Genomic DNA, 25,917 nt, shown 5'->3' with positions numbered 1-25,917 from the left:
GCAACTGCTATAGTGCGGTGATCAGAAATGCATACAATACTCCAGCTGTGGCTTAACTAGTGTTTTATACAGTTCTAGCATAACCTCCCAGCTCTTATATTCTATACCTTGACTAATAAAGGCATATATCCCATATGCCTTCTTGACTACCTTATCTAACTGCCTTGTTAGCCTTCTCCAAATGCATCACCTCACACTTCTCTGGACTGAACTCCATTTGTCACTGTTCTGCCTACCTGACTAGTTCATCGATATCTTCATACAATCTACAGCTTTCTTCATTATCAACCACATGGCCAATTTTTATATCATCTGCAAATTTCTTAATCACACCTCTGACATTCAGAACAAATCATTGTTATATACCACAAAAAGCAAGGGACCTCGCACTGAGTTCTGCGGAACCCCAGCCTCTGAGCCCATTTTGGAACCAACTTGTCACTTTGCCTTGCATTCTATGGGTTTCACTTTCATGACCAGTCTAGAACGCGGGACTCTATCAAAAGCCTTATTAAAATCCATATCGACTTCATCAAAGGTACTAACCTCATCAACCCTCCTTGTCACCAGCTCAAAAAATTCCATCATGTTAGTCAGACACGACCTTCCCTTAACAAATCTGTGCTCTGTCTTTGATTTTAATGTACTGGATTTTAATGTTTAGATTTTTGGGACATTGGGACCGGTTCTGGGGAAGGTGGGACTATTACAAATTGGACGGTCTACACCTGGGCCGGACTGGAACCAATGTCCTTGGGAGTGCTTTTGCTAACGCTGTTGGGGAGGGTTTAAACTAATGTGGCAGGGGGATGGGAACCAAATGAGGAGGTCAGTGGACAGTAAGGAGGTAGTAACTAAAGCCTGTAAGGAACTAGATAATGAAGTCAGCGTGACTGAGGGGAAGAGTAGGCAGGGAGCAGATGATGAACGCAAAGGGACTGGTGGTCTGAGGTGCATTTGTTTTAATGCAAGAAGTGTAGTAGGTAAGGCAGATGAACTTAGGGCTTGGATTAGTACCTGGGAGCATGATGTTATTGCTATTACTGAGACTTGGTTGAGGGAAGGGCATGATTGGCAACTAAATATCCCAGGATATCGATGCTTCAGGCGGGATAGAGAGGGAGGTAAAAGGGGTGGAGGAGTTGCATTACTGGTCAAAGAGGATATCACAGCTGTGCTGAAGGAGGGCACTATGGAGGACTCGAGCAGTGAGGCAATATGGGCAGAACTCAGAAATAGGAAGGGTGCGGTAACAATGTTGGGGCTGTACTACAGGCCTCCCAACAGCGAGCGTGAGATAGAGGTACAAATATGTAAACAGATTATGGACAGATGTAGGAGCAACAGGGTGGTGGTGATAGGAGATTTTAATTTTCCCAACATTGACTGGGATTCACTTAGTGTTAGGGGTCTAGATGGAGCAGAATTTGTCAGGAGCATCCAGGAGGGTTTTCTAGAGCAGTATGTAAATAGTCCAACTCGGGAAGGGGCCATACTGGACCTGGTGTTGGGGAATGAGCCCAGCCAGGTGGTTGAAGTTTCAGTAGGGGACTACTTTGGGAATAGTGATCACAATTCCGTAAGCTTTAAAATACTTATGGACAAAGACGAGAGTGGTCCTAAAGGAAGAGTGCTAAATTGGGGGAAGGCCAACTATACCAAAATTCGGCAGGAGCTGGGGAATGTAGATTGGGAGCAGCTGTTTGAAGGTAATTCCACATTTGATATGTGGGAGGCTTTTAAAGAGAGGTTGATTAGCGTGCAGGAGAGACATGTTCCTGTGAAAATGAGGGATAGAAATGGCAAGATTAGGGAACCATGGATGACAGGTGAAATTGTGAGACTAGCTAAGAGGAAAAAGGAAGCATACATAAGGTCTAGATGGCTGAAGAAAGACGAAGCTTTGAAAGAATATCGGGAATGTAGGACCAATCTGAAACGAGGAATTAAGAGGGCTAAAAGGGGTCATGAAATATCTTTAGCAAACAGGGTTAAGGAAAATCCCAAAGCCTTTTATTCATATATAAGGAGCAAGAGGGTAACTAGAGAAAGGATTGGCCCACTCAAGGACAAAGGAGGAAAGTTATGCGTGGTCAGAGAAAATGGGTGAGATTCTAAACGAGTACTTTGCATCAGTATTCACCGAGGAGAGGGACATGAAGGATGTTGAGGTTAGGAACAGATGTTTGATTACTCTAGGTCAAGTCGGCATAAGGAGGGAGGAAGTGTTGGGTATTCTAAAAGGCATTAAGGTGGACGTCCCCAGGTCCGGATGGGATCTATCCCAGGTTACTGTGGGAAGCGAGAGAGGAAATAGCTGGGGCCTTAACAGATATCTTTGCAGCATCCTTAAACACGGGTGAGGTCCCGGAGGACTGGAGAATTGCTAATGTTGTCCCCTTGTTTAAGAAGGGTAGCAGGGATAATCCAGGTAATTATAGACCGGTGAGCCTGACGTCAGTGGTAGGGAAGCTGCTGGAGAAGATACTGAGGGATAGGATCTATTCCCATTTGGAAGAAAATGGGCTCATCAGTGATAGGCAACATGGTTTTGTGCAGGGAAGGTCATGTCTTACCAACTTAATAGAATTCTTTGAGGAAGTGACAAAGTTGATTGATGAGGGAAGGGCTGTAGATGTCATATACATGGACTTCAGTAAGGCGTTTGATAAGATTCCCCATGGTCGGCTGATGGAGAAAGTGAAGGTGCATGGGGTCCAAGGTGTACTAGCTAGATGGATAAAGAACTGGCTGGGCAACAGGAGACGGAGAGTAGCAGTGGAAGGGAGTTTCTCAAAATGGAGACGTGTGACCAGTGGTGTTCCACAGGGATCCGTGCTGGGACCACTGTTGTTTGTGATATACATAAATGATTTGGAGGAAAGTATAGGTGGTCTGATTAGCAAGTTTGCAGACGACACTAAGATTGGTGGAGTAGCAGATAGTGAAGGGGATTGTCAGAGAATACAGCAGAATATAGATAGACTGGAGAGTTGGGCAGAGAAATGGCAGATGGAGTTCAATCAGGGAAAATGCGAGGTGATGCATTTTGGAAGATCCAATTCAAGAGTGAACTATACAGTAAATGGAAAAGTCCTGGGGAAAATTGATGTACAGAGAGATTTGGGTGTTCAGGTCCATTATTCCCTGAAGGTGGCAACACAGGTCAATAGAGTGGTCAAGAAGGCATACAGCATGCTTTCTTTCATCGGACGGGGTATTGAGTACAAGAGTTGGCAGGTCATGTTACAGTTGTATAGGACTTTGATTCGGCCACATTTGGAATACTGCGTGCAGTTCTGGTCGCCACATTACCAAAAGGATGTGGCTGCTTTGGAGAGGGTGCAGAGGAGGTTCACCAGGATGTTGCCTGGTATGGAGGGCGCTAGCTATGAAGAGAGGTTGAGTAGATTAGGATTATTTTCATTAGAAGGACAGAGGTTAAGGGGGGAACTGATTGAGGTGTACAAAATCATGAGAGGTATAGACAGGGTGGATAGCAAGAAGCTTTTTCCCCAGAGTGGGGCATTCAATTACTAGGGGTCACGAGTTCAAAGTGAAAGGGGAAAAGTTTAGGGGGGATATGCGTGGAAAGTTCTTTACACAGAGGGTGGTGGATGCCTGGAACGCGTTGCCAGCGGAGGTGGTAGACGCGGGCACGATAGCGTCTTTTAAGATGTATCTAGACAGATACATGAATGGGCAGGAAGTAAAGAGATACAGACCCTTAGAAAATAGGCGTCATGTTTAGATAGAGGATCTGGATCGGCGCAGGCTTGGAGGGCCGAAGGGCCTGTTCCTGTGCTGTAATTTTCTTTGTTCTTTGTTCTAATACACACCTTTCTAAATGAAGATTTACCCTGTCCCTCAGAATTATTTTTACGATAATTTTTCCACCACAGAGATTAGGCTGACTGGCCTGTAATTACTCTGTCTTTCTCCCTTTTTATACAATGGCACAACTTTAGCTGCCCTCCAGTCCTCTGGCACCACACCTGTAATTAAAGCGGATTGGAAAACGATTGTCAGAGTACCTGCTATTTCAACTCTTGCTTCCCTAAACAGCCTCGGATATATTTCGTCCAGGCCTGGAGATTGCTCCACTTTGAAAGATGTTAAACCCCTTAATAATTTCTCTCTGTTAATTTCATCTAATATTTCACAGGCCTCCTCCCTGATTTATCTATCATCCCTCTCTTTTATGAAAGTACTCATTAAGAACCATACCCACCTCCTCACACAGGTTACCATTACGGTAAAAGGCCCTACTCTTTCTTTAGTTATCCTCTTGCTCTTTTTGTATGTATTAAAAAATCTTTGGGTTTTCCTTGATTTTACTTGTCAATTATTTTTTCATGCCCTCTTTGTTTTCCTCATTTCTTTTTTAATTTCACTCCTACATTTTTTATACTCCTGTAGGTTTTCTGTGGCATTGAATCTTCGGTATCTGTCATAAGCTTCCCTTGTTTTCCCTTTATTCTCTCCTTCAAGCCCCATGACATCCAGGGGGCTCTGGATTGGCTAGTCCCCCCCTTTTCCTTTAAGGAAACATACTTGCTCTGAATCCTCCCACTGATCTGGCACCGATTTACCTTCAGTCAACTTCACCTAAATCACATCTCAGCTTAGTAAAATTAGCTTTCCCCAATTGAGAACTTTTATTCCTGGTCTTTTTCTAACTGAATTATGATCACTTCCACCATAGTGCTCCTCAACTGATAACCTTTCCACCTGCCCAGCTTCATTCCCTAAAACTAAGCCCAGAACTGCCCGCTCTCCTGTCGGGCTTGTTATGTACTCGCTAAAAAAGTTCTCCTGAATGCATTTTAAGACTTCTGCTCCCTCTGTGCCTTTCACACTAAATCTATCCCAGTTAATATTAGGGTAGTTGAAATCCCCCACACTTACCGCCCTACTGTTTCTGCACTTCTCAAAAACAAGTTGGATAAATACTTGAAGGGGAAAATATTTTAGGGCGATGGGGAGAGGAGGGAAGTTGGATGAATTGGATAGCTCCTTCAAAGAGCCAGAACAGGTAAGTGGGCTAAATGCCCTCCTTCTGTACTGTAAGGTTCTATGAAATATATTACAGTACCTGTCAACTGAAGTTGATGCAGTTTATGATATACCAACGCAGCATCACGTGCACTCATTTTGGCCTCTTCTTGAAGCTGTGTCTCTTGCCGAAACCCTCTTGTCCATTTCAACAGCCAGCGCGTAAACACCAGCTTCTGGACACTGTGTCGAATGATATTCCAGCAAAGGCTGCAAGCTAATTCTAACCGAGAGGCAGGCAGTGCTCGTCCCAGTGCTAACAAACAAGCCTGCAAGTTTCCTGCAGCAGCAGTAAAGGCACCCTGTAACGAAAAACCTGCCTTAATTATGAAATCTCAGTCACGTCATATAATGTGATAATTATTGATATATTCCTGGTCTCCATGGGGCACTTTATTAAAATCTCCCCAAGAACAAGCCTTACATACTAACAAATCAATTAGCAGGTCCCATGGTACTATATGTAAAGCTCCTTTATCCTATGTAAACAATCCAAGCAGCTGCTCATTTTGGTACGTAGTCTGGTGCCAGAATCCCATAAACAAGGTTCCATTGTGGCTTATTATGGTTAGCAGCAGAGTAAAGCTTCAGCCGCTGCCAGATTGTGTATGCTCACGTCCGGAGCATCTCTTTTGCACCAGTATGATGCTTTTCCATTTCCGGCATTAGCCTTCCAGTGGCCTCTGAGTGGGACTGCCAGTTTAGGCGTAGTTAAATGCTGTGAGCAGACGCTGACTAAGAATTGATTTGGGACTCCATAAACCCATTTCATATAGGACTCATAACCGGTAGAGTAGACTTTTATCTCAATCAGTTCAGGCTGGATTTGAAACTCAGATTGCAACCTTAAAGGACCAGGACCTTAGTCACTGTGCCTGCCAGTCTCCCACGGATCTATTTTATATAAAAATTGTCGAGGGCAGAACATTTGAGGCTGCTATTACCATGTGGTCATGTCACACTGGCACATTTCCCGCCCTTCACGAACAACCTGGCTTTAGCAGTCTTTGCTAAACTCAAGAGGCCTCGAAGCAGTTATACGCAGTACCTAATATTCAGTCCCATTGCAGTCAATGGAATTAAATATCAGATGCTGTGTATAACAGGCAGCTGATCCAGCTTGGCACCACGGCTGAGACAAATTTCTACCCCCGTAGTCTCTGATTGGGAATGAAGCTCCATTGACGTCAAAGAGCCTCAATCCTTAATTAATCTGAAATTGAAAGATTTACTTTATTGTTTTCTACAAGTCCACAATGATGCACTTGGCTTTTCTTTGTTTTGAAGAACAAAATAATGTGAAAGAACATGAAAAACAAAAACAAAACATAACTTTTTTAAAAATTCTTCACAAGTACTCAGAACTTAACATTATGGTAGGTGTCTTAAAAAGGGGAGCAAACATAAAAGCAAAAGAAAATTATTCATACACTGAATTCAGCATGATTGCGTAAATCCAACTTGAAAAATCACACCCTTTTACTATAACGAAGGCAATGCTTCCTTCTACTTGGAAAGTTGACAGCACTGTACAAAGTCCTGAAGTGGGATACCAAAAGTCAAAGTACTTGACTGCCAAGAAGTAATAAAATACTACGGATGCTGGAAATCTGAAATAAAAACAGAAAGTGCTAGAAATACTCAGCAGGTCTGGCAGGTCGATGACCTTTGAAACATTAACTCTGTTTCTCACTCCACAGATGCTACCAGACCTGCTGAATATTTCCAACACTGTTTTTACTTGACTGCCACATTATTGTGCACTGGGTAATATGTCTCATGTGGAAATGACAATGACATCCAACCTACGAGAGTGGAAAAGTTGCTTCATCATAAACTGAAATTCTCTGCAAACTGCCTGAGTAAATGAACAGGAAGCAGCTCAAAGGCTGATGGACTGAAAAATCTGTCAACACTGATAACATCTCCTTTCAAGAAAAACCTGCTTAAAAATAAAACAACTTTGAGGTGTGTCATTTTTGCACACAGTGGCATAGTTGGAGGGATGCAGGCTGTGAGGAGGAATATTGAGTGAGAGTAAATCAAAAGTTTTGAGAGATAATTTCGCAAAGTCTGTTATTTAACTTCATTAGGGGAGGAGGAGAGGATAAACGATGTCAGAAACACCATGCGTTTTCATACATCTATTTTTGGAGTCATGTAACTGGTTACAATGTAGTGTGCCCACTCTCAGCGAGGGGAAATAGTGGGTGACAGAGTAAACCTACATGGCTATCTGGAGTCAAATGGGAAGAATTTCAGCACCCAGTTATGAGGCTACCCCACTGCCCAGGTTCCATCAATGATCTGGATTATCCATCAACTTTTTTGTCCATTTCTGGCAACTAATGTAAAATATGTTAGGACTAGAATATCCTACTGAGATATACCAGACTTTTAGTAGTGTCCCCTTTGAATATGGAACTGCGACAGAGAACATTGTCCTTTCATTGCTGACTAACTTGCATATACCGTCTCATATTAATGACTACAAATACAAGAATCAAATAATTGTCCTGTGCTAATTCCATCCAGTTCCCCACGGGTACAAGAACATAAAAACTAGGAGCAGGAGTAGGCAATTCAGCCCCTTGAGCCTGCCTCGCCATTCAATACGATCATGGCTGATCTCATCTCGGCCTCAACTCCACTTTCCTGCCCGTTCTCCATAACCCTTCAACCCAACAAGTACAGATCACAAAACTTTCCTAACTATCTAAATTAGCTGGGGAAACAGAAGTAAAAAATAAAACACACACAGGTGCAAATGCTTCTGTAACTCTTAGCGGTTTTGGCACGATTCTTCCAAAAGCTTTGGTTAATTATTATAGAATATAAAAATATGTTTTATATCTTAGTAACCTGAATTACCTCTGATCTCAAGAGTGCTCGAGATCATTGCAAGGCTATACATGGAACAACATATTTCCCATGGTTATCACAACACACTCTCTCCCCACTTTCAACCAAATGTAACTCGTACCCTGGACAGATCAAGGTCTGCCTGCTTACGATGTCTCCAGAATGTAACAGAGGACTGAGAGTGGAGGCGCGTGATGGGTTCCCCATAAATGAAAAGTTTAACAAATACACTCAGCACGATGACCCCATTCACCAGCCAGAGGATTAAGGTGGGCAGGATCCAATCAAACCAGCCTTTGGAATTTTCTAAAATAGAAAGAAGAGGGTACATTACAAAAACTGAGAGAAGTCAATACCAAATTGTCTTAGGACATTTTATTATACCAACTGTACAATTATACAATCAGAAGGGTCTATAAAATGAGAACCCTCTTGTTAGAATCTATAGTTGCATTGATTCTAGTGTGTGTATATAGCGATACACGACGATATTATTATTCATTTATATATTACTGAATCACTCACAGCATTGCTCAGGTAGTCAAAGGAAATAGTACAGCTTATAGCTGTGCTGCATTGCTTTATCAGTGCTTGTTCTAAAAATCATATTGTGCTACTTCTGGAGCAAGTAAAATAAATTATAATACAGTTACCATTACAGTAAAGCCAATTGATTTCAACGTTTCAATTAGGTGTTACAGCACTAACAATGCTTATGCACACCCTGCAGATTCCTGTCATGCATAGTTCCAGTTTTCGATCCTGTTTTAAAATACATCCAGAGTAAAGAAAGAACTTGCATTTATATAGCTCCTTTACCATTCTCCAGAAGTCCAAAGTGCTTCAGAGCCAGTGGATTACTTTTAAAGTGCAGTCACTGCCGATTTGTTAGCAAATATGGCAGCAATTTGCCCACAACAAGGTCTCACCAATAGCCATGAGACAAAATGACCAGTTAATCAGTTTTTGGTGGTGCTGTTTGAGGGATGAATTTGGCCATGGTGCTGTGAGCACTCTCTACCCTTTGAAAAACTGCCATTGGATATTTTATATCTGAACAGATAGATGGGACCTTCACCCATAAAACATCTGACAGTGTAGCATTCCCTCAGTACTGCACTAAAATGTCAGCCTGGATTGTATGCTCAAGTTTCTGGAGTGAGGCTTGAAACTTGATCTCCTCAGCAGGTAAGGATGCAACCACTGAGTCAAAGTTAACAAAGAAAGGAATAAAAGGGAAAAGAAAGTGTGGCAAAAATTATAAAATGGGGCATTAGACCATAAACAGGCACGTCTTTGAATTTTCAACAGAGTTAAACAGATTGTCCACAAGGCCCATATAAAAGTTATTCTCCTATTGGTAACTGAATCATAGAGCCAAAGAGGCTTATAGCAGAGGCCTTTTGGCCCACTGAGTATGTGCTAGCTCTTAGCTAAAACAATCAAAAACAAATCCTACTGTCCAATCTCTTCCCCTTCAGCCCCTGTATCTTCCAGTTTCAAATAGTTACACAATTTTCTCTTAAAAGATCAAACGGTCTGTGTCAACCACTCATTTGGCAAAGCATTCCATTCTCCAAAAATTATCTGCTTATGGAAATTTCTTACAACCTTTTTCACTATTCTTAGTCACAACTAAATTGAGGGCCCTTCCCCCAATCTTTCATTTGTTTTTGAAATAGATTTGATAAAATATTACACTGGGAGATAAAGCCTTTGATCTCATTCCAAGTACAGCAATACCGTCAATATCCATCCCATCTGAGAGTACCCCTAGTGGGAAAGTGCACATTAGAACACAAGAAATAGGAGCAGGAGTCAACCATATGGCCCATCGAGCCTGCTTCGCCATTCAAAACCATCATGGTTGACCTTAGGATTCAACTCCACTTTCCCGCCCGCTCGCCATACACCTTGATTCTGAGACACCAAAAATCTGTCTATCCCAACCTTAAATGTACCCAACAATGGAGCATCCACAACCCTCTGGGGTAGAGAATTCCAAAGATTCATAACCCTTTCAGTGAAGTAATTTCTCTTCATCTCAGTACTAAATGATCGGCCTCTTATCCTGAGACTGTGCCCCCGCGTTTTAGATTTCCTGACCAGTGGAAATAATCTCTCAGTGTCTACCCTTTCCAGCCCCCTATCCAGTCCCTTTAGTGGGAATATCCTAAATGCAGTAGTACATCAATAGCCTTGGCACAATATTGCAGACAAGTACAGAATTAATAATATAAATTGAATGTAATCTTTCTTGGGCTGAGCTTGTTTAATGCAAGGATGAGACTAGTGTTAATGGGTTGTCCAAGAAGGCAACAGCTTATACTATATGTACAGGACTCCTTCCTCCAGCAGCACATTAGTCAGCCTGGAAGGGAAGATGTGTTAATAGATCAGGTTACGAGTAATTAGATAGATCAGGTAGAGAGCTAAATGTGGACAGGCACCCTAGAAACAATGACCACAATGATTATAAAAACTAGAACACAAGATATGTTCAGGGTAAATTTTAGAAAGATTAAGGTGAGAGGGAGGAGGTTTAAAGGTGATCAAAGGAGTAAATTTTTCTCACAAAGAATAGTGGGTATCTGGAATGAGCTGCCAGAGGATGTGGTGGATGCAGGAACAGTAGCAACATGGACAGGTATTTGAATGAGCAAGGCATAGAGGGAAATGGAATTAATGCAGGCAGGTGGGATTAGTATAGATAGGCATTATAGTTGGCATGGACGTGATGGGCCGAAGGGCCTGTTTCTGTGCTGTACGACTCTATGAGCAGCAAGTCAGTTGAGGTAATTTGGAAGGTGAAATTGGTGTACTACATTTAGGATATCAGAAATTGGTGTACGGACCTGTTAAAGCAACAGTGGGAGTTTTCAGTAAGACTAAGCATATTACACTAAAGAAGGAAACTACTAGTAGTTTTAGAATGCCATCGATAAATAGAAAGATTGAGAACAGTTAAAAATGAGGACTACAACCGATAATAATGAGAAAACTAAATGAAGAATGAGAAAATAAGAGGTAAAGAGAGTGAAGAGCAAAGCTAAGAGCAGAACATTAAAAAAAAATCAAAGGGACACTAAAGTATTTTCCAAATATATCAGTAAAAAGAGAATTGTTAAAAGCCAGGTGGGACACCTGAAAGACAACAGCCAAATTTATAAATGATGAACAAAAATTACAGAGATTTAAGAAGTATTTTGGTCTTTACTAAAGAGAAGGATATTACAGGTACGGCAAATCCTGAAGTGGTTCAGAGCAATATGAACAATACAGCAATGGATTCAAGGAATATTTCAGCTAAGTTAATTAAACTAAAAGAGACAAAGCACTCAGGCAACAGGATACATTCTGGAAGGTGAGGGTGTAAATTAAATTATATTTCAGCGTTCTATTGAGTGTGGATGTGCGCTAGAGGATTGGAGAATTACCCTTTTTTCAAAAAAAATGTGAAACAGAGTTAATTCAGGTAATTACGGGACAGTTAGGTTTAAGTCTGTGGTGGAGAAAACTTTACAGCCTTTAATTAGGGATGAAATTACCACGTTACTGGATAAACAATATAAAAGTAGCCAGCATCGATTTCAAGACAGATGACTGTGCAGAACAAACTTCCAAAAATTCTTTGAGGAGGGAATGGGCATAGTGGATTGGAGAAATGCTGTGGTTATATTGCACATGTACATCCCATGGGTGATTGCTAGAAAAGATCACAGGAGATGAAATTGGGAAAGGTTTAAAAATTAATTACAAGGGAGAAGAGAGAGTATGAGTTAAGAACAGTTTTTCCAAAGTGGTTAGAGATGGGTAGTGATCATGGTAAAGGAATGTTGGCCTTTATTGCAAGGGGACTGGAGTATAAGAATAAGGCAGATTTTCTACAATTGTACAGGCCTTTGGTAAGACCACATCTAGAGTACTGTGCACAATTTTGTCTCCATATTTAAGGAAGGATATACTTGCATTGGAGGCAGTACAACGAAGGTTCACTAGATTGGTTCCTGGGATGAGAGGCGTGTCCTATGATGAGAGGCTGAGTAAATTGGGCCTATGCTCTCGGGAGTTAAGAAGATTGAGAGGTGATCTCACTGAAACATACAAAATTCTGAAGGGAACGGACAGACTAGACACAGAGGTTGTTTCCACTGACTGGGGGATCTAGAACACGGTGGCACAGCCTTACGATAAGGGGTCGATCATTTAGAACTGAGATGAGAAGAAATTACTTCACTCAAAGGGTTGTGGATGCTCCATTGTTGAATATATTCAAGACTGAGATGGACAAATTTTTGGTCTCTTGGGGAAATCAAGAGATATGGGGAGCAGGTGGGGAAGTGCAGTTGAGGCAGAACTCAGCCATGATTGTACTGAATGGTGGAGCAGGCTCGAGGGGTTGTGTGGCCTACTCTTGCTCCTATTTATGCTCTTATGCCTGCAAAAAACAAGGTTCCATTTTGAGGCCATTTCTGTTCACTGTGTACATCAATGATTTGGATGTAGGACTAGAGGGAGGGGTGCCAAGATTTGCAGATGATTCCAAAATACTAAAAGACCAAAGGAAGCACCAACATTAAATTGTTAAGATGAGTGGAATGGGCTAAAAAATGACAAATAGAGTTCAATAGCAGTAAATGTGAGGTGATTCATTTTGGTAAAAAAATGTAATTATACTCTGAAAAGCAATAGGCTCGGAGAACAGAAGGATTTGGGGATACAGGTTCACAGGACATCAGACAGCACTCAAAGTCAAATGAAAATCTAGATTTTATAGTAAGTAGTACAGATTATAAAAGCAGAGGCAATGTTGAACCTATATAAAACTTTCAAGAGATCTCAATTAATGCACTGTGCGCAGTATTGGGATCCACACTATAGGAAGCACATTGAAGCATTTGAGAGGGTACATTACAGATTCATTAGGATGCTGACAAGTATGAGGAAATACAGAGATACTTAAAAAAAAAAATTGGATATTTTTCATTGCAACAATGCAGATGACAGGGCAATATGACAGAAGCGTTAATGGGATTAAAAAAAAAGTGCCAGATGGAATTCGCTGTTAGTAAGTGTGAGGTAAAACAGGATTATTTATACGCTGGATGGAATTAAGCTTAGCGCTGTGGAAAAGCAGAAGGATTCCTGGATATTCAAAAAGAATATACAAGCCAAGAGGTAATGATGAACAAACCTTAACAAGATCTCAGAGTACTGTGTGCTGTATTGGGCTCCACACTATAGGAAGCATATTGAAGCATCAGAAAGGGTACAATGCAGATTCACTAGAATGCTCCCTGCTTTGAGAAAATGCAAAGAAAGACTTGAAAAATTAGGTCATTGATCGTTAGAATGATGCAGATTATGGGACAACACAATAGAAATGTTTAAAAATTATGGAAAGAGGTAACAGGGTAAGTAGAAGCAGACTCTTAAGAGTTGAAGGGTCAAGAACAAAGGACTATAGATACTAGATTTAGAATAAAGAGCAGGAGGAACTTCTCCACACAAACCTCTGCAATGCTGTGGAATTCACTTCCAGGGTTAGTGGGTGACGTAGAAACTAGACCAACATTCAAGATTAGCCTGAATTGGTGAATGCAGGAAAAGGGGGTTGAAGGGATATTGGAAAAGGTCAGATAAATATGACAGGAACTATTCATTTACATGAAGGGACACAGACAAGTTGGGTCAAACGGCCATTTTCCATATAGAAAATTCTATGTTTCTCTACATATAAAAGGTAGGTAAATGGGAAGAAACCAATAGAGTATGGATTAGCAAACATTCTGCTACACGAGGTCTATTAGTACTCACCAGACTCAATTCCTAGCATACTTCTTCCATGGTGTCCAGAATCTTCAGCTGTTGCTGAGTGGACTCGACGCTCAAAAAGTGATGTAAGTGGATTGAAGGAAAGACAAAGGACGGTAAGGGTACACAGCAGAATCCGAGAACTATCGAGCATACCAAGAGTAGGGGGTGACAATGGTTCCTCCTTTACCTGTACAAAGAAACTTTGTTACAATAAACACAATGTTGGGGAACATTAGGAACAGGAGAAGGTCATAACGCCCCTCAAGTCTGCTCCATCATTCAGTTTGATCATGGCTGTTCTGTACCTTAACTCCATATCCTTTGATACTCTTGCCCAACAAAAACCTATCGAGCTCGTTCTTGAAAGCTCCAGCTGTCCCCCAGCATCCACAACCCTTAGGGGGAAAGGGAATTCCAAATTTCTACTATACTATCATAAGGCATATTTAAAAAATACAACTGTTTCGGTTATTCAAACATGAAATGGAAGGTAGCGAGACGAAGAGTGAGAGGGGGAGGTGTACAAGACTTATAATATACTTATTAAATAAAATAAACTATAAATGTAAATCTTACACATTCTTTTAGTAAGATATAGCACTGTCAATAATTTAGTATTAATTTCAACAGGATATTTATGAGGTACAAACACAATGAAATGAGAGCAATTTACTGCTTTTACCATTGCTTCATCAAGGAGAGGGCTTCCTGGTTCTGAATCAATGGAACTGGGTGAGAAATTGCCTGGGGAGCCAGAATCTGAAGGCGGTGGTGACATTATCAATAAGTGTGATTTGAAGTCATCAGTTTTCAGGTCAACATCAATGTCCAACAGGCTGGAAATCTCAGACCCCTTTAGACCTTCTGTAATTATGTAAAAGGGAAAGAGTTAATTCTGCAGGATTTAAATTACTGTAGTTTAAATGAGAAATCAATTCATCCTTAAACTTATACATCTTAACATCCTTACACACGAATGTACTTGAAACCATCTTTCAAAATGAGATTTCTTTTAAGCATTAATTTTAGATGTGTGTAAAGCAGGAATCCAAATGTAAATGAATGGCATTGAAAACCTAGTACATTAGTTACTGGTAAAGGCTGTAGAGAAAAGTGATGCAAAGTTAGCACTACTTACTGTTTTTTTGATTGGCTATCTTTAGTGCCATGTTCTCCTGTCGTAGCTTGTGGTTGGTCTGCTGCAGGTATTTAATGTAATCAATGGCCTTCCTCAGCACTCCAGATTTGTTCATCTACAAAGTATGCCGTATTAGCACTTGAGTAGGTTCCCATTCAAATTTAATACATAGAACTTTTGAAACTTACTTTCTTTAGAAAGAAAGACTTGCATTAGTATAGTGCCTTTCATATTGTCAGGACACACAAACGGCTTCAAATCTAATGATGTACATTGGCCCAGATTCTGCTGTGGTAATGATGGCAAAATAGCCAGCTTTTGCTATCATTACGCCACGGAAACTGACAGCAACTTTGGCAGTCTGGGCACATGCCAGATAACAAGGAAACACAGAAGTTGCTATCACTGAGTCGACGCTCCTCTGAGTCTGATCTGAAGAGGTTCTCAGACAGCAATCTCTAATGCAATCATGAACTGATGAGAACGTCCACTCTAACACTGCTCATCTTGCTGTAAAAACCCTGGAAAAAGTTACACCTTGTTGAATGAAGTGTAATTGGGTTTTTAAGGCATACTAACTTCATTATTATTGCTAAACACCAAAACTGGCCTTGAAAAGCTAATCTTATATTTGTGGAATGTCAAATTTCTTCACAATGATAAAAATTCTACGTATTTTTAAAAACTTTTTTTTTAAATGTCTGTTTCTCTTTATTCTGGTTTCTATCTTAACAGTCATACATTTATTTCACTATTTGAAATTAAAAGTGAAGGAATTTTAACTTCCTGGCTTGCTGTGTGTGAATTCTTCAATTTGATTGCTTGCCTAGCTGCTTGTTGACATCACTAGTGCCTCACACCAAGACACACCCTTAACTTGGTGCCAGATTTAAACTGCCCTTGAGTGGGGGGAAAACCATACTACAGAGATCCCTAGATCTTTGTGGGCAGCTTTCTTCAAGATCAGCAGCAAGTCCCTTGCTTTGCCACTGACTCCAAAATCCAGGCTTTTTAAAAAAAAGTGTAATCATGACAAATGCGGCAGTCGGCTTGTCAACAGTGAGATCCTGCAGGCCCAACGAGATAAACAACCGGTTATTTTACATTTAATATCTTTTTGTGGTTTGGTGTCAAATTTTGTTTGATAACGCTCCTGTGAATGCCTGGGGACATTTTACTACAGTTTTGGTTGTTCAAACTAATTTCTGAAAAGTATCATAACACAGGAGGCCATTCCATTCGGCCCCACATGTCCGTGCCAGCTCTCTGCAAGAGTAGCTCACCTAGTCCCACTCCCCTGCCTTTTCCCTGTAGCCCTGCAAATTTCTTCTCTTCAATTAATGGTCCAATTCTCTTTTGAAGTCCTCAACTTAATCAGCCTCCACCACACTCAAGCAGTGCATTCCAAATCCTACCACTTGCCGCATAAATGTTTTTACTCATGTTGTTGTCGCTTTTTTTTCCCCCCAATCACCTTAAATTGGTGTCAGCTGGTTCCTGATCCTTCAGCCAACAGGAACAGTTTATCCCCATCTATCCAGTCCTCTCATGATTTTGAACACCTCCATCAAATTTCCTCAATCTTCTCATCACCAAGGTGAACAGCCCCAGCTTCTCCAATCTATCCATGTAACTGAAGTTCATCATCCCTGGAACCCTTTTTGTAAATCTTTTCTGCTTTCTGCACCCTCTCTAATGCCTTCACATCCTCCCCGAAGTGTGGTGCCCAGAATTGGACACAATACCTCAGTTGAGGCCAAACCAGTACTTTATACAGGTTTATCATAACTTCCTTGCTTTTGGACTCTATGACCCCATTTATAACACCCAGGATCCCATATGCCTTGCTACCTTCAATGATTTGCACACATATACCCCAGGTCTCCCTGCTCCTGCACTCCTTTAGAATTCGACCTTTTATTTTACCTCTCCTCATTCTTCCTACCAAAATGAATCACCTCACACTTCTCTACATTGAATTTCATCTGTCATTATAAGGCACTTTTTCCATTGATACAGATTTTAATGAAAGGATCAAAAAAATACAGCTCATATAGTTGCCGTGACCATTCACTTTATTGGCAACTTATTTCTGGCAATGAAATATTTAATATCTCTTCAGGTTACTGCGATACTAATAAATTTAAAATTCTTGATCAGATATTTTAGCACCAGTACAAACTACAAGTAATACTTCGCAGATGGGATGTGTGGGGGATGGAGGCAAAAAAGAGAAAAATCAAAGATAAGAATATTATCACCTCCAAGTCACACATCATCCTGAGAAATATATCATCGCTGGCTCAAAATCTCAGAACTCCTTCCGTGTGGGTGAACCTACACCACACAGACAGCAGCGATTCAAGGTGGTGGCTCACCACCATCTTCTCAAGGGCAACTAGCAAGGGGCAATAAATACTGGCCTTGCCAGCGACCTCCACATCCCAAGAATGAATTTTTAAAAGGCTGGATACTATGAACAGCAAAGATGCTGAACTGATTTACCATCCTTTGCCCTGTCATTCTGCAGTTTCCAATCCCAAATTGGTCATTGTAGATCTAGAATCATAGAATGGGTACAGTACAGAAGGAAGCCATTCAGCCCATCATGTCCATGCTGGCTCTCTGCAAGAGTAACTTAGCTAGTCCCACTACCCTAGCTTTACCCCATATCCCTGCAAACTTTTTCCCTTCAAGTGCCTATCCAATTCCCCGTAATTGAATCTGCCTCCACCACACTCTCAGGCAATGCGTTCCAGATCCTAACCACTTGATGCGAAAAAAATGTTTTTCCTCATGTTGCCTTTGGTTCTCTTGCCATTCACTTTAAATGTGTCCCCGCTGGTTCTCAACCCTACCGCCCAACGGGAACGGTTTCTCGCTATCTACTGTCTAGATCCTTCAAGATTTTAAACATCTCTAACAAATCTCCTCCCAACCTTCTCTTCCCCAAGGAGAACAACACCAGCCAATCTATCCACATAACTTAAGTCCCTCAACCCTGGAACCATTCACATAAATCTTTTCTTCAGCCTCACTAATGCCTTCACATTATTCCTAAAGTGTGGTGCCCAGAATTGGACACAATATTCCAGTTGAGGCCAGACCAGTTTTATACAGGTTCATCATAACTTCCTTGCTTTTGTACTCTATGCTTCTATTTATAAAGCCCAGGATCCCATCTGCCTTTTTACCTGCCCGGTCACCTTCAACGATTTGTGCACATATACCCCCCAGGTCTCTCTGTTCCTGCACCCTTTTTAGAATTGCACCTTTTATTTCATATTGCCTTTTACCAAAATCCATCACTTCACACTTCTCTGCACTAAACTTCATCCGCTACGTGTCCGTCCATTCCACCAGCCTGTCTACGTCCTCTTGAAGTTTATCACTATCCTCTTCACAGTTCACAATACTGACAAGTTTTGTGTCATCTGCAAACTTTGAAACTGTGCATCCAAATATAGCTCATTAATATAAAATCAAGAAATGCAGTGAACAAGCCCTGTAACTGGACTTTAAAAATGTTTTCAATACTTGTCTCCTGTTCTGAAGTTGCTGCCTCTTGCTGAGCACTACCATATTTCAGGTAGCTTATCGAAGTGGCTGTATTTCTTGGGTGAATCTAAACATTAGGTTCTTCAACCACAGACAGCATTACAGCCAACACTGATACTGTCCTTGCTGAATGCCCTTACACAAACTTTGATAGTGTTCTGGATCATGGTTCAACTTTTCCCCTCAGAATACTGAGGCTACCTCCAACACCACTTCTACTTCAATGCACTAAGCAAGTGAAGCACCAAATCCGAAAGTCAGAGATTAAACCCGAGACCTACTCATCTAGATCATATCAGTACACACCATGTGGTACACATACCTACTAAGGCTATAGGACAGCTTAAATAGGATGAGTTAATAAATAGTTTGAACAATAAACGCGACACAAACTATACCATGGGATTCATAAATCATATGTAACTCTAACACTTAATCCTCGTAAGCTGTAACCTTTATAAACCTAACATACCACCACAATGCAATATTCTGCATAAAACATAATTAATGAAGTGACTTACCTTAGCTTCTGTTCCCATCACAAGATCCTTGAGTTCTACGATTTTATCATTGATGGATGACCGATAGCGCTTCTCAATGATATTGTGTGTAGTTCTTTTCTCTCCCTCCTTCAGCACCTCCACTGGGGCTTTTCCATTCCCAACAATCTGCTTGATTGGAACCTTGTCTGGTCCAACCATCATTGGCATTGTGGTCAAAATAGTTCCATTATTGCTGACCAATGTCTGGGATGAAAGACATGAAAGCAATTTCTTACTGACCCACGTATACAAGGTTTAATACATTTTAGAATTTAAACAAATAGTTTTCATATAATCACTGATGATGCATGGTTTTGGCCATTTTAGGTTCTCCTACCTGGCTTGCCATTCCACCACATGGACAGGTAAGCAACTTGTTCCTAATCCTCCTTCCTTCAGCCAACAGCTAGACTAGAAGCAAGGATAACTAGGGGTAATATGCTCCCCAACTACAACTTCTTCCTAGCTGCGATCTGGCATCTCTGCTTCAGCATGTCCAAGATAGTGTATCTTTGGGAAATTGTGGCAGATTGTGACAAAGGAGCAATCACTAGGGTTGAAACAAAACTAAGCCAACTTTGAAAAAACGTCATTTAAAATAGCCTAGCAATTCCTCACACCTGTTGCAACTTTCCTTGTCGGTATTTAATCAATACTACTGTAGGCATTGCTCCTCTGAGAAGTCAACTCTCATTCCTTCTAAGCTTAAAAGGGCCATTACTTGCATTCTTTCTCCTCCTTGTATCCTCAATGCGCTGAGATTCTAGATCATTAGTCTCCCACACCAATGCATTCTTTCCAGGCACTCAACAATATGGAACTCCTCACCTTTCTCAGTCTTCCCTGCTCCCTAGAAGTTTCAAGTATTTGAATCCCAAGATTGCAGTTATGTAATCACTACTTCCTGAGTTTGCCAATCTTTTCTTTTCATCTTTGGTAGTCTATGCACTATGGAACTTGGGTTCTTTAATTTGGACTCTTCTGAAGATTTCATCACCTGATGACCTGAGTGAGATTCTTATATTTACTGGTCTGAGATAGTGGAACACAATTTTTTTTTATTCCCTCAGTCACCAGTGCACAGTGACAGCAGTGTGTACAATTTACAAGATGCACTGCAGCAACTCGCCAACGTTGCTTTGACAGGACCTTCCAAAACCCACTACCTCTACCACCTAGAAGGAAAGGCATATGAACATCACCACCTCCAAGTCACACACCATCCGGACTTGAACATACATCGTTGCTGGGTTAAAAATTACTGGAACTCCCTTTTTACCAGCACTGTGGGTGTACCTACATCACATGACTACAGTAGTTAAGAAGGCAGCTCACCACCACCTTCTCAAGAGCAATTAGAAATGGACAATAGATGTTGGCCTTGCTACCAAAGCCCACATCCCATGAATGAATAAATTTTTAAAAAAAGAAATAATATATTTTCAAGAGTTTAACAAAACTATGACATTTTTTTCCACTTCAAACCCAAAAAAGACAAAGACCCAAGATAAGAATGGAAAAATTAGTCCATTCAGCTTCTCCTTCTGAATCATGACCTGATCATGCACACTCTCTGACTAATTGTGCCCAAAATGGCATTGGGGTCCTCAACTTAAATATTGCAGTCAGCTTGGCACCTTCTTAGGGTTCTAGTTTATGATCAAGGCACGCCCAACCTGTCTGGTGATATTGGGGCCGAGGTGGCAGAAGAAACCTGGAGAGGAGCCCAAGTTGTTGCAGCAGAGTCTGGGTGGACAAACAAGATCAACAATGGCTGGACAACATCATGGTCATATGCATACTGCGTGGGGCTGAGGGTATAACGGGGCTCCCCAAAGAGGATGAGCCAGAACAGTGGAGAAATGCACACCGAGGACTAAACTGCTTCGTATACATGGTCATCTGCTCTTCAAAGGACCAGAGTAACATAAGAACTAGGAGCAGGAGTAGGCAATTCAGCCCCTCGAGCCTGCCCCACCATTCAATACGATCTTGGCTGATCTCATCTCAGCCTCAACTCCATTTTCCTGTCCGTTCTCCATAACCCTTCAACCAATATAAGTAAAAATCTGTCTATTGCCTCCTAAATTTACCTAATGTCCTGGCATCCACCACACTCTGGGGTAATGATTTCCACAGATTCACAGCCCTTTGAGAGAAGTAATTTCTCCTCATCTCTGTTTTAAATCTGCTACCCCTTATCCTAAAACTCTCTTTCTCATTCTAGATTGCCCCACAAGAGGAAACATCCTCTCTATGTCTACTTTGTCAATCCCCTTAATCATCTTATATACCTCAATTAGATCTCCCCTCATTCTTCTAAACTCCAAAGGCCTATACTGCTCAATCTCTCCATCCTTTGCACTCACTGCCTTAGAATGATACAACTCAAGGGGAGGTCATTCAGCCCACGTGCCTGTGCTGACTCTTTGAAACAGCTATCCAATAAGTTCCCTTACTCTTTCTCCAAAGCCCTGCAATTTTTCTGTTTGTAGTATTTATCCAATTCCCTTTTGAAAGTTACTTATTGAATCTGCTTCCACCACTCTTGTTACTGCTTGCAGCCAATTGCATTTAAACATTAAAATTGCCACCATAATGGTCAAATTGTGTTACAGGCCGCCTATACAAAGGATCCCAGCAAAATGGCAACGGTGGCAACAGATCAGCCAGATTTTACCCTTCCATTTTCAGGTCACTGCTGCCCTGTTTCCATCAGGCAGGAGGGCTGAAATTTGAGCTCACTAGATGGCAGCCGACTCTATTAGTTAAAACTCAAGAATCATGTCACAAGCACAGCAGTCAAAACAATTCTTTTGCAGACTCCCATGTTCCTTCCAGGGGAAAATACAGTAGAGACCTACAATGTTCCAAGTTAACACTTAAATCAAACCAATAAGAATCACAATTTCATTCTTCTGATAGGCTAGTAAACATTAATATATTCTTTGGTATATTATCCTTGTGGAATAATCTACAAGCCTCCAACAAACATCTATTAGTATACAAAAAACAGCAAAAAGTGCATTTTTTAAAAAACACATGTACATTACATATGGATATTCCCCCACCTCCTACCCTTCCAAGAAGTATCTTGGTCAAGTGACCATTCTGTGTGTGTTAGACTAGACAATCAACAATAACTGGCTTTTCAAACCATGTGTGCATTACAATCAAGCCTGAGCCTGCACTCAACTGACAACAGGGACTATTAGATTACAAATCATCTCATTTTTTTCCCTCGCTAGAGCTTACGGTTACTAAACCAACTGCAGTCCCCTTGCCAACCCAACTGAGACCATTTAACTCAGAATTGGGAACTGAACCTTCAAGTCTGCACAGATCAGTCACGTACTGCCTTTTTGACCAAATAAGGCACTGATGAGCTCCAGTATCAAATTGTGTTTATTTAACAAGTGATTTGCTTCAATAGAGTTCCTTTAACATTTATTTGAGGTGCTAAGCCTGTCAGAAAGTATTTATTCAATAAAGGTTGCAGAACAAACTCAAATGTATTAAAAAGCAATCTCTCGATTGAACTGGCATTAATGACTCAAATTTCTCTTTGAATTGAACGTACTGGGACTTGTAAAGCTGTTGTCTGCATTGGAGTGGTCAATGTGGTGATGGTTGGATTCTGCATCGCTGCAATGACTGGGCTACGATCGGTTTTCAATGTTGTAAGGACCAAGGAGTCTGTCTTTATGAGCTGAGGCTGCACCAGGACCTGGAAAAGAATAAAATGCACCAGATAAAACACAAAATTATAAAAGCTGGCAATAGTGTTACAGATACTTGCAACTGGTTGACGAAATACTGGTATCAAAAGAAATAAAGAGCAATCAGCTAATGACACAAATGGCTCATGTTGCCTGTGCCGGCTATTGAAAAAGTTATCCAATTAATCCCACTTCCATGCTCATTCCCCTCAGGCCTGCATTTTTTTCCCCTTAAGTATACATGCAATTCATCTTTGAAAGCTACTATTGAATTTGCTCCCACCTCAAGTTTACAGAAGGTAGAATGTGGGAGGCCGGCCAAGGGATCGTTGGAATAGTTGAGTCTAGAGGTTACCAAAGCATAAATGAGGGTTTCAGCACCAGATGCGCAGAGGTAGAGATGGAGACGGGTGATGTTATGGAGGTGGCAGACGGTGGACTTGGTAATGGAGAACATATGGGGTCAGAAACTAAGCTCAGTGACAAATAAGGTGCCAAGTTTGCAAGTTTGTGAAGAGGATTGTGGCCAATCCAAGTAGAAGTGTGCACATCAACTCATTAGGTAGCTGGGAGCCAGGAATAAAGAGTAACAAAAGCTCCTTTTGATAAAAGAAAACGGGAGCTACTCCAAAATGTCCTTATGCAACTGTAAATGTATCCAGGATTCTGAACTGTGCCTGGGGTCAGCGGTATCTAATGCAGTGGTAGGTCGTAACTTGATGCTGATTTAGATGCATGCAGAAAACTGCTCATAAAAGCCAATACACTATTACATGTCCCTGAAATTGAGTCTTTCATTCTACCGTCATCATTCCTTTCTCGCTTACCACAGTAAAAAAAAAATCTGCAACATTACCTGCAGAGGCACTCGGCCGTTAAGTATTTTTACTCTAGGAAGCTAAGTAAAAGGCAATTCCAATGAAGCCACACATAACAAATTAAAACACCGAGCTTGTATCAGGAATCAGGTTATGATTTGTTTTCCAGCATCCGCAGTATTTTGCTTTTGCGTTAGTGTTTAATTCACTGTTATTTCTCTCCCAGGAAGACCAACCTTGAAGTTCTGTTCTCTCCAACGGGATTCCGTTTGTCTCTTTCAGCTTTTTATCTTCATTGCTTTTTGTTTCCCTTCTCGTATTTGATCAGGTACCCCCCCCCCACAAAACTCACTTTCACAGCTACATCTCTTGCCTTATGGATTATTCCATGTGGATTTCAACTGACATCCCACCTTTCAGATTTCAGATCCACCCATTATTATAAACATCTCAAAGATATTGTGTTCTTCGAACCACTGCTGTTATCGCATCCCGAGATGCGTGCTCAACACCATGCGCTGGCGCAATCAATCTCACTCTCAGCACCAGCTTATTGTATCTCAAAACTGTCCTGGTCTTCAGTTCCATCTCAACCTTCACCTCATGTGGCACTTTAATATAAAACCTTTTGTCAAGGATCACAAACTTGAACACCTCTTAGATACCGCCACCCCTCACAATCCTCCTTTCCCTTCATTTTCCTCTGACCCCAAACCTTCTTCCAATCCTGCCCCTTCTTGTGTTTTCACTATCCCCTCTGATCCTGAACCATCAGTCCTCAGCTTCATCCCCTTTTGCCCCCACCTCAACAATTCGGCAAGATGCCGAGCTCTTCTTCTGTCGCCTTTGTGTCCTCTTCTTTGACCAGGAGTCTCCCTCCACACAGCAAACCCATTCTCCTATCTTCAGAATTCTCATTCCACCTGGGCCCTCGCTCTGGCCTCTTGCCCTCTCTAGACCTTTTCACTGGTAACTGCTGGCATGACATCAGTGCTCTCAATTTCTCTGCTTCCCTCACTCACTAACTTATCTCCCTCTGAATTTCCAGCACTCCATTCTCTCAAGTCCAACCCTAACATTGTCATTAAACATGTTGACAAGGATGGCATTGTTGCTGTTTGACAAACCAACCTCTACATAGCAAAGCTGAACGCCAACTCTGACATCTCCTCCTACCTCCAGCTGGACCATGACCCCACCACCAAACATCAAGTCATCGTTTCCAAGACTGTCACTGAACTCATCTGCTCTGGAGTTCTTCCGTCCACGGCCTCCAACTTCACATGTTCTCCGACCTTGCACTGCCTCTTCTACCTCCTTCCCAAGATCCACAAAGAGGCCTGCCCTGATTAGATCCATCGACTCAGCCCACTCTTGCCCCACGGTACTGATTGTTTCTCTATCATGACTATTTTTCCTCCCTTGTTCAGTCTCTTCCCATCTGCGACTCTTCCGACATCCTCCGCAACTTGAATAGTTTCCACTATCCTGGCCCTAACCATCTCCTTTTTATCATGAACGTATAATCTCTCTATAACTCCATCTCCACCAGGATGATCTGAGGGCTCTCCGTTTCTTCCTTGAATGGAGGCCCAACTAGGTCCCAACCATCACCACCTTCCTCCATCTGGGGTTGAACTTATTCTCGCATTGAGCAACTTCCCTTTTAGCTTCCCTCACTTCCTCCAAATACCAAGCGTTACTATGGGAACCCATAGCGGTCCAAATTATACCTGCCTTTTCATGGGATATGGCGAACATTCATTGTTCCAGTCCTGCTCAGGTCCTTTCCCTTATCTTCGTTTCTGGTACATCGATGGCTGTATCAGTGCAGTTTCCTGCTTTTACCCCAAACTGAAAAATTTCATAAACTTTCCTTCCATTTTCCACCCTTGCCTTGACTTCACATGGTCTATCTCCAACCCTTCCCTGCCCTCCTTCAACTCCACTGTCTCTATTTCTGAGGATAGGATATCAGCCAATATTCACCATAAACCCACTGACTACCACAGTTACCTCAACTACATTTCCTCCTACCCACTTGCTGCAAGGACTCCATTCCATTCTCACAGTTTCTCCATCTCCATTGGACCTCTTCTGACAATGTCACCTTCCATACCATTGCTCCTGATATGTCTTCCTTTTTCCCTCAACCAACGATCACCTCCACTGTGGCTGACAGGGCCCTCGACGGTTTCCATTCCATTTCCTGTGCTTCTGTTTTCTCCCTTCCCCTTCATCCCAGAACCACAATAGGATTTCCCTTACCCTGACCTTCCACCCTACTAGTCTGCACATTCAATGGATCATCCTCCCCCATTTCCACCACCTCTAGCACACCACCACTAAACACACCTTGAGTATTGCTGAAAATAGAGACAGGTTGTCGAAGCTTTTTGTTTTGCACT

General features: G+C 41.6%; 1 protein-coding gene across 1 annotated transcript in view; it reads right to left on the bottom strand.

The window, feature by feature from the left end:
- Positions 1-25,917, bottom strand: part of srebf2 (sterol regulatory element binding transcription factor 2) — a 73,105-nt gene that overhangs the window by 36,914 nt on the left and 10,274 nt on the right. The window contains exons 4-10 of the mRNA XM_068019392.1: positions 22,553-22,699; positions 18,952-19,176; positions 14,873-14,987; positions 14,417-14,598; positions 13,735-13,921; positions 8,039-8,223; positions 5,096-5,357 (exon numbers count right to left, since the gene is read on the bottom strand). Coding sequence (XP_067875493.1) covers positions 5,096-5,357; positions 8,039-8,223; positions 13,735-13,921; positions 14,417-14,598; positions 14,873-14,987; positions 18,952-19,176; positions 22,553-22,699 — 1,303 coding nt within the window. The remainder of the gene's footprint in view (positions 1-5,095; positions 5,358-8,038; positions 8,224-13,734; positions 13,922-14,416; positions 14,599-14,872; positions 14,988-18,951; positions 19,177-22,552; positions 22,700-25,917) is intronic.

Source organism: Heterodontus francisci, chromosome 41 (genome assembly GCF_036365525.1).
Source record: "Heterodontus francisci isolate sHetFra1 chromosome 41, sHetFra1.hap1, whole genome shotgun sequence".
NCBI classification, from domain to species: domain Eukaryota; kingdom Metazoa; phylum Chordata; class Chondrichthyes; order Heterodontiformes; family Heterodontidae; genus Heterodontus; species Heterodontus francisci.
This window is presented reverse-complemented; position numbering and strand designations above follow the sequence as displayed.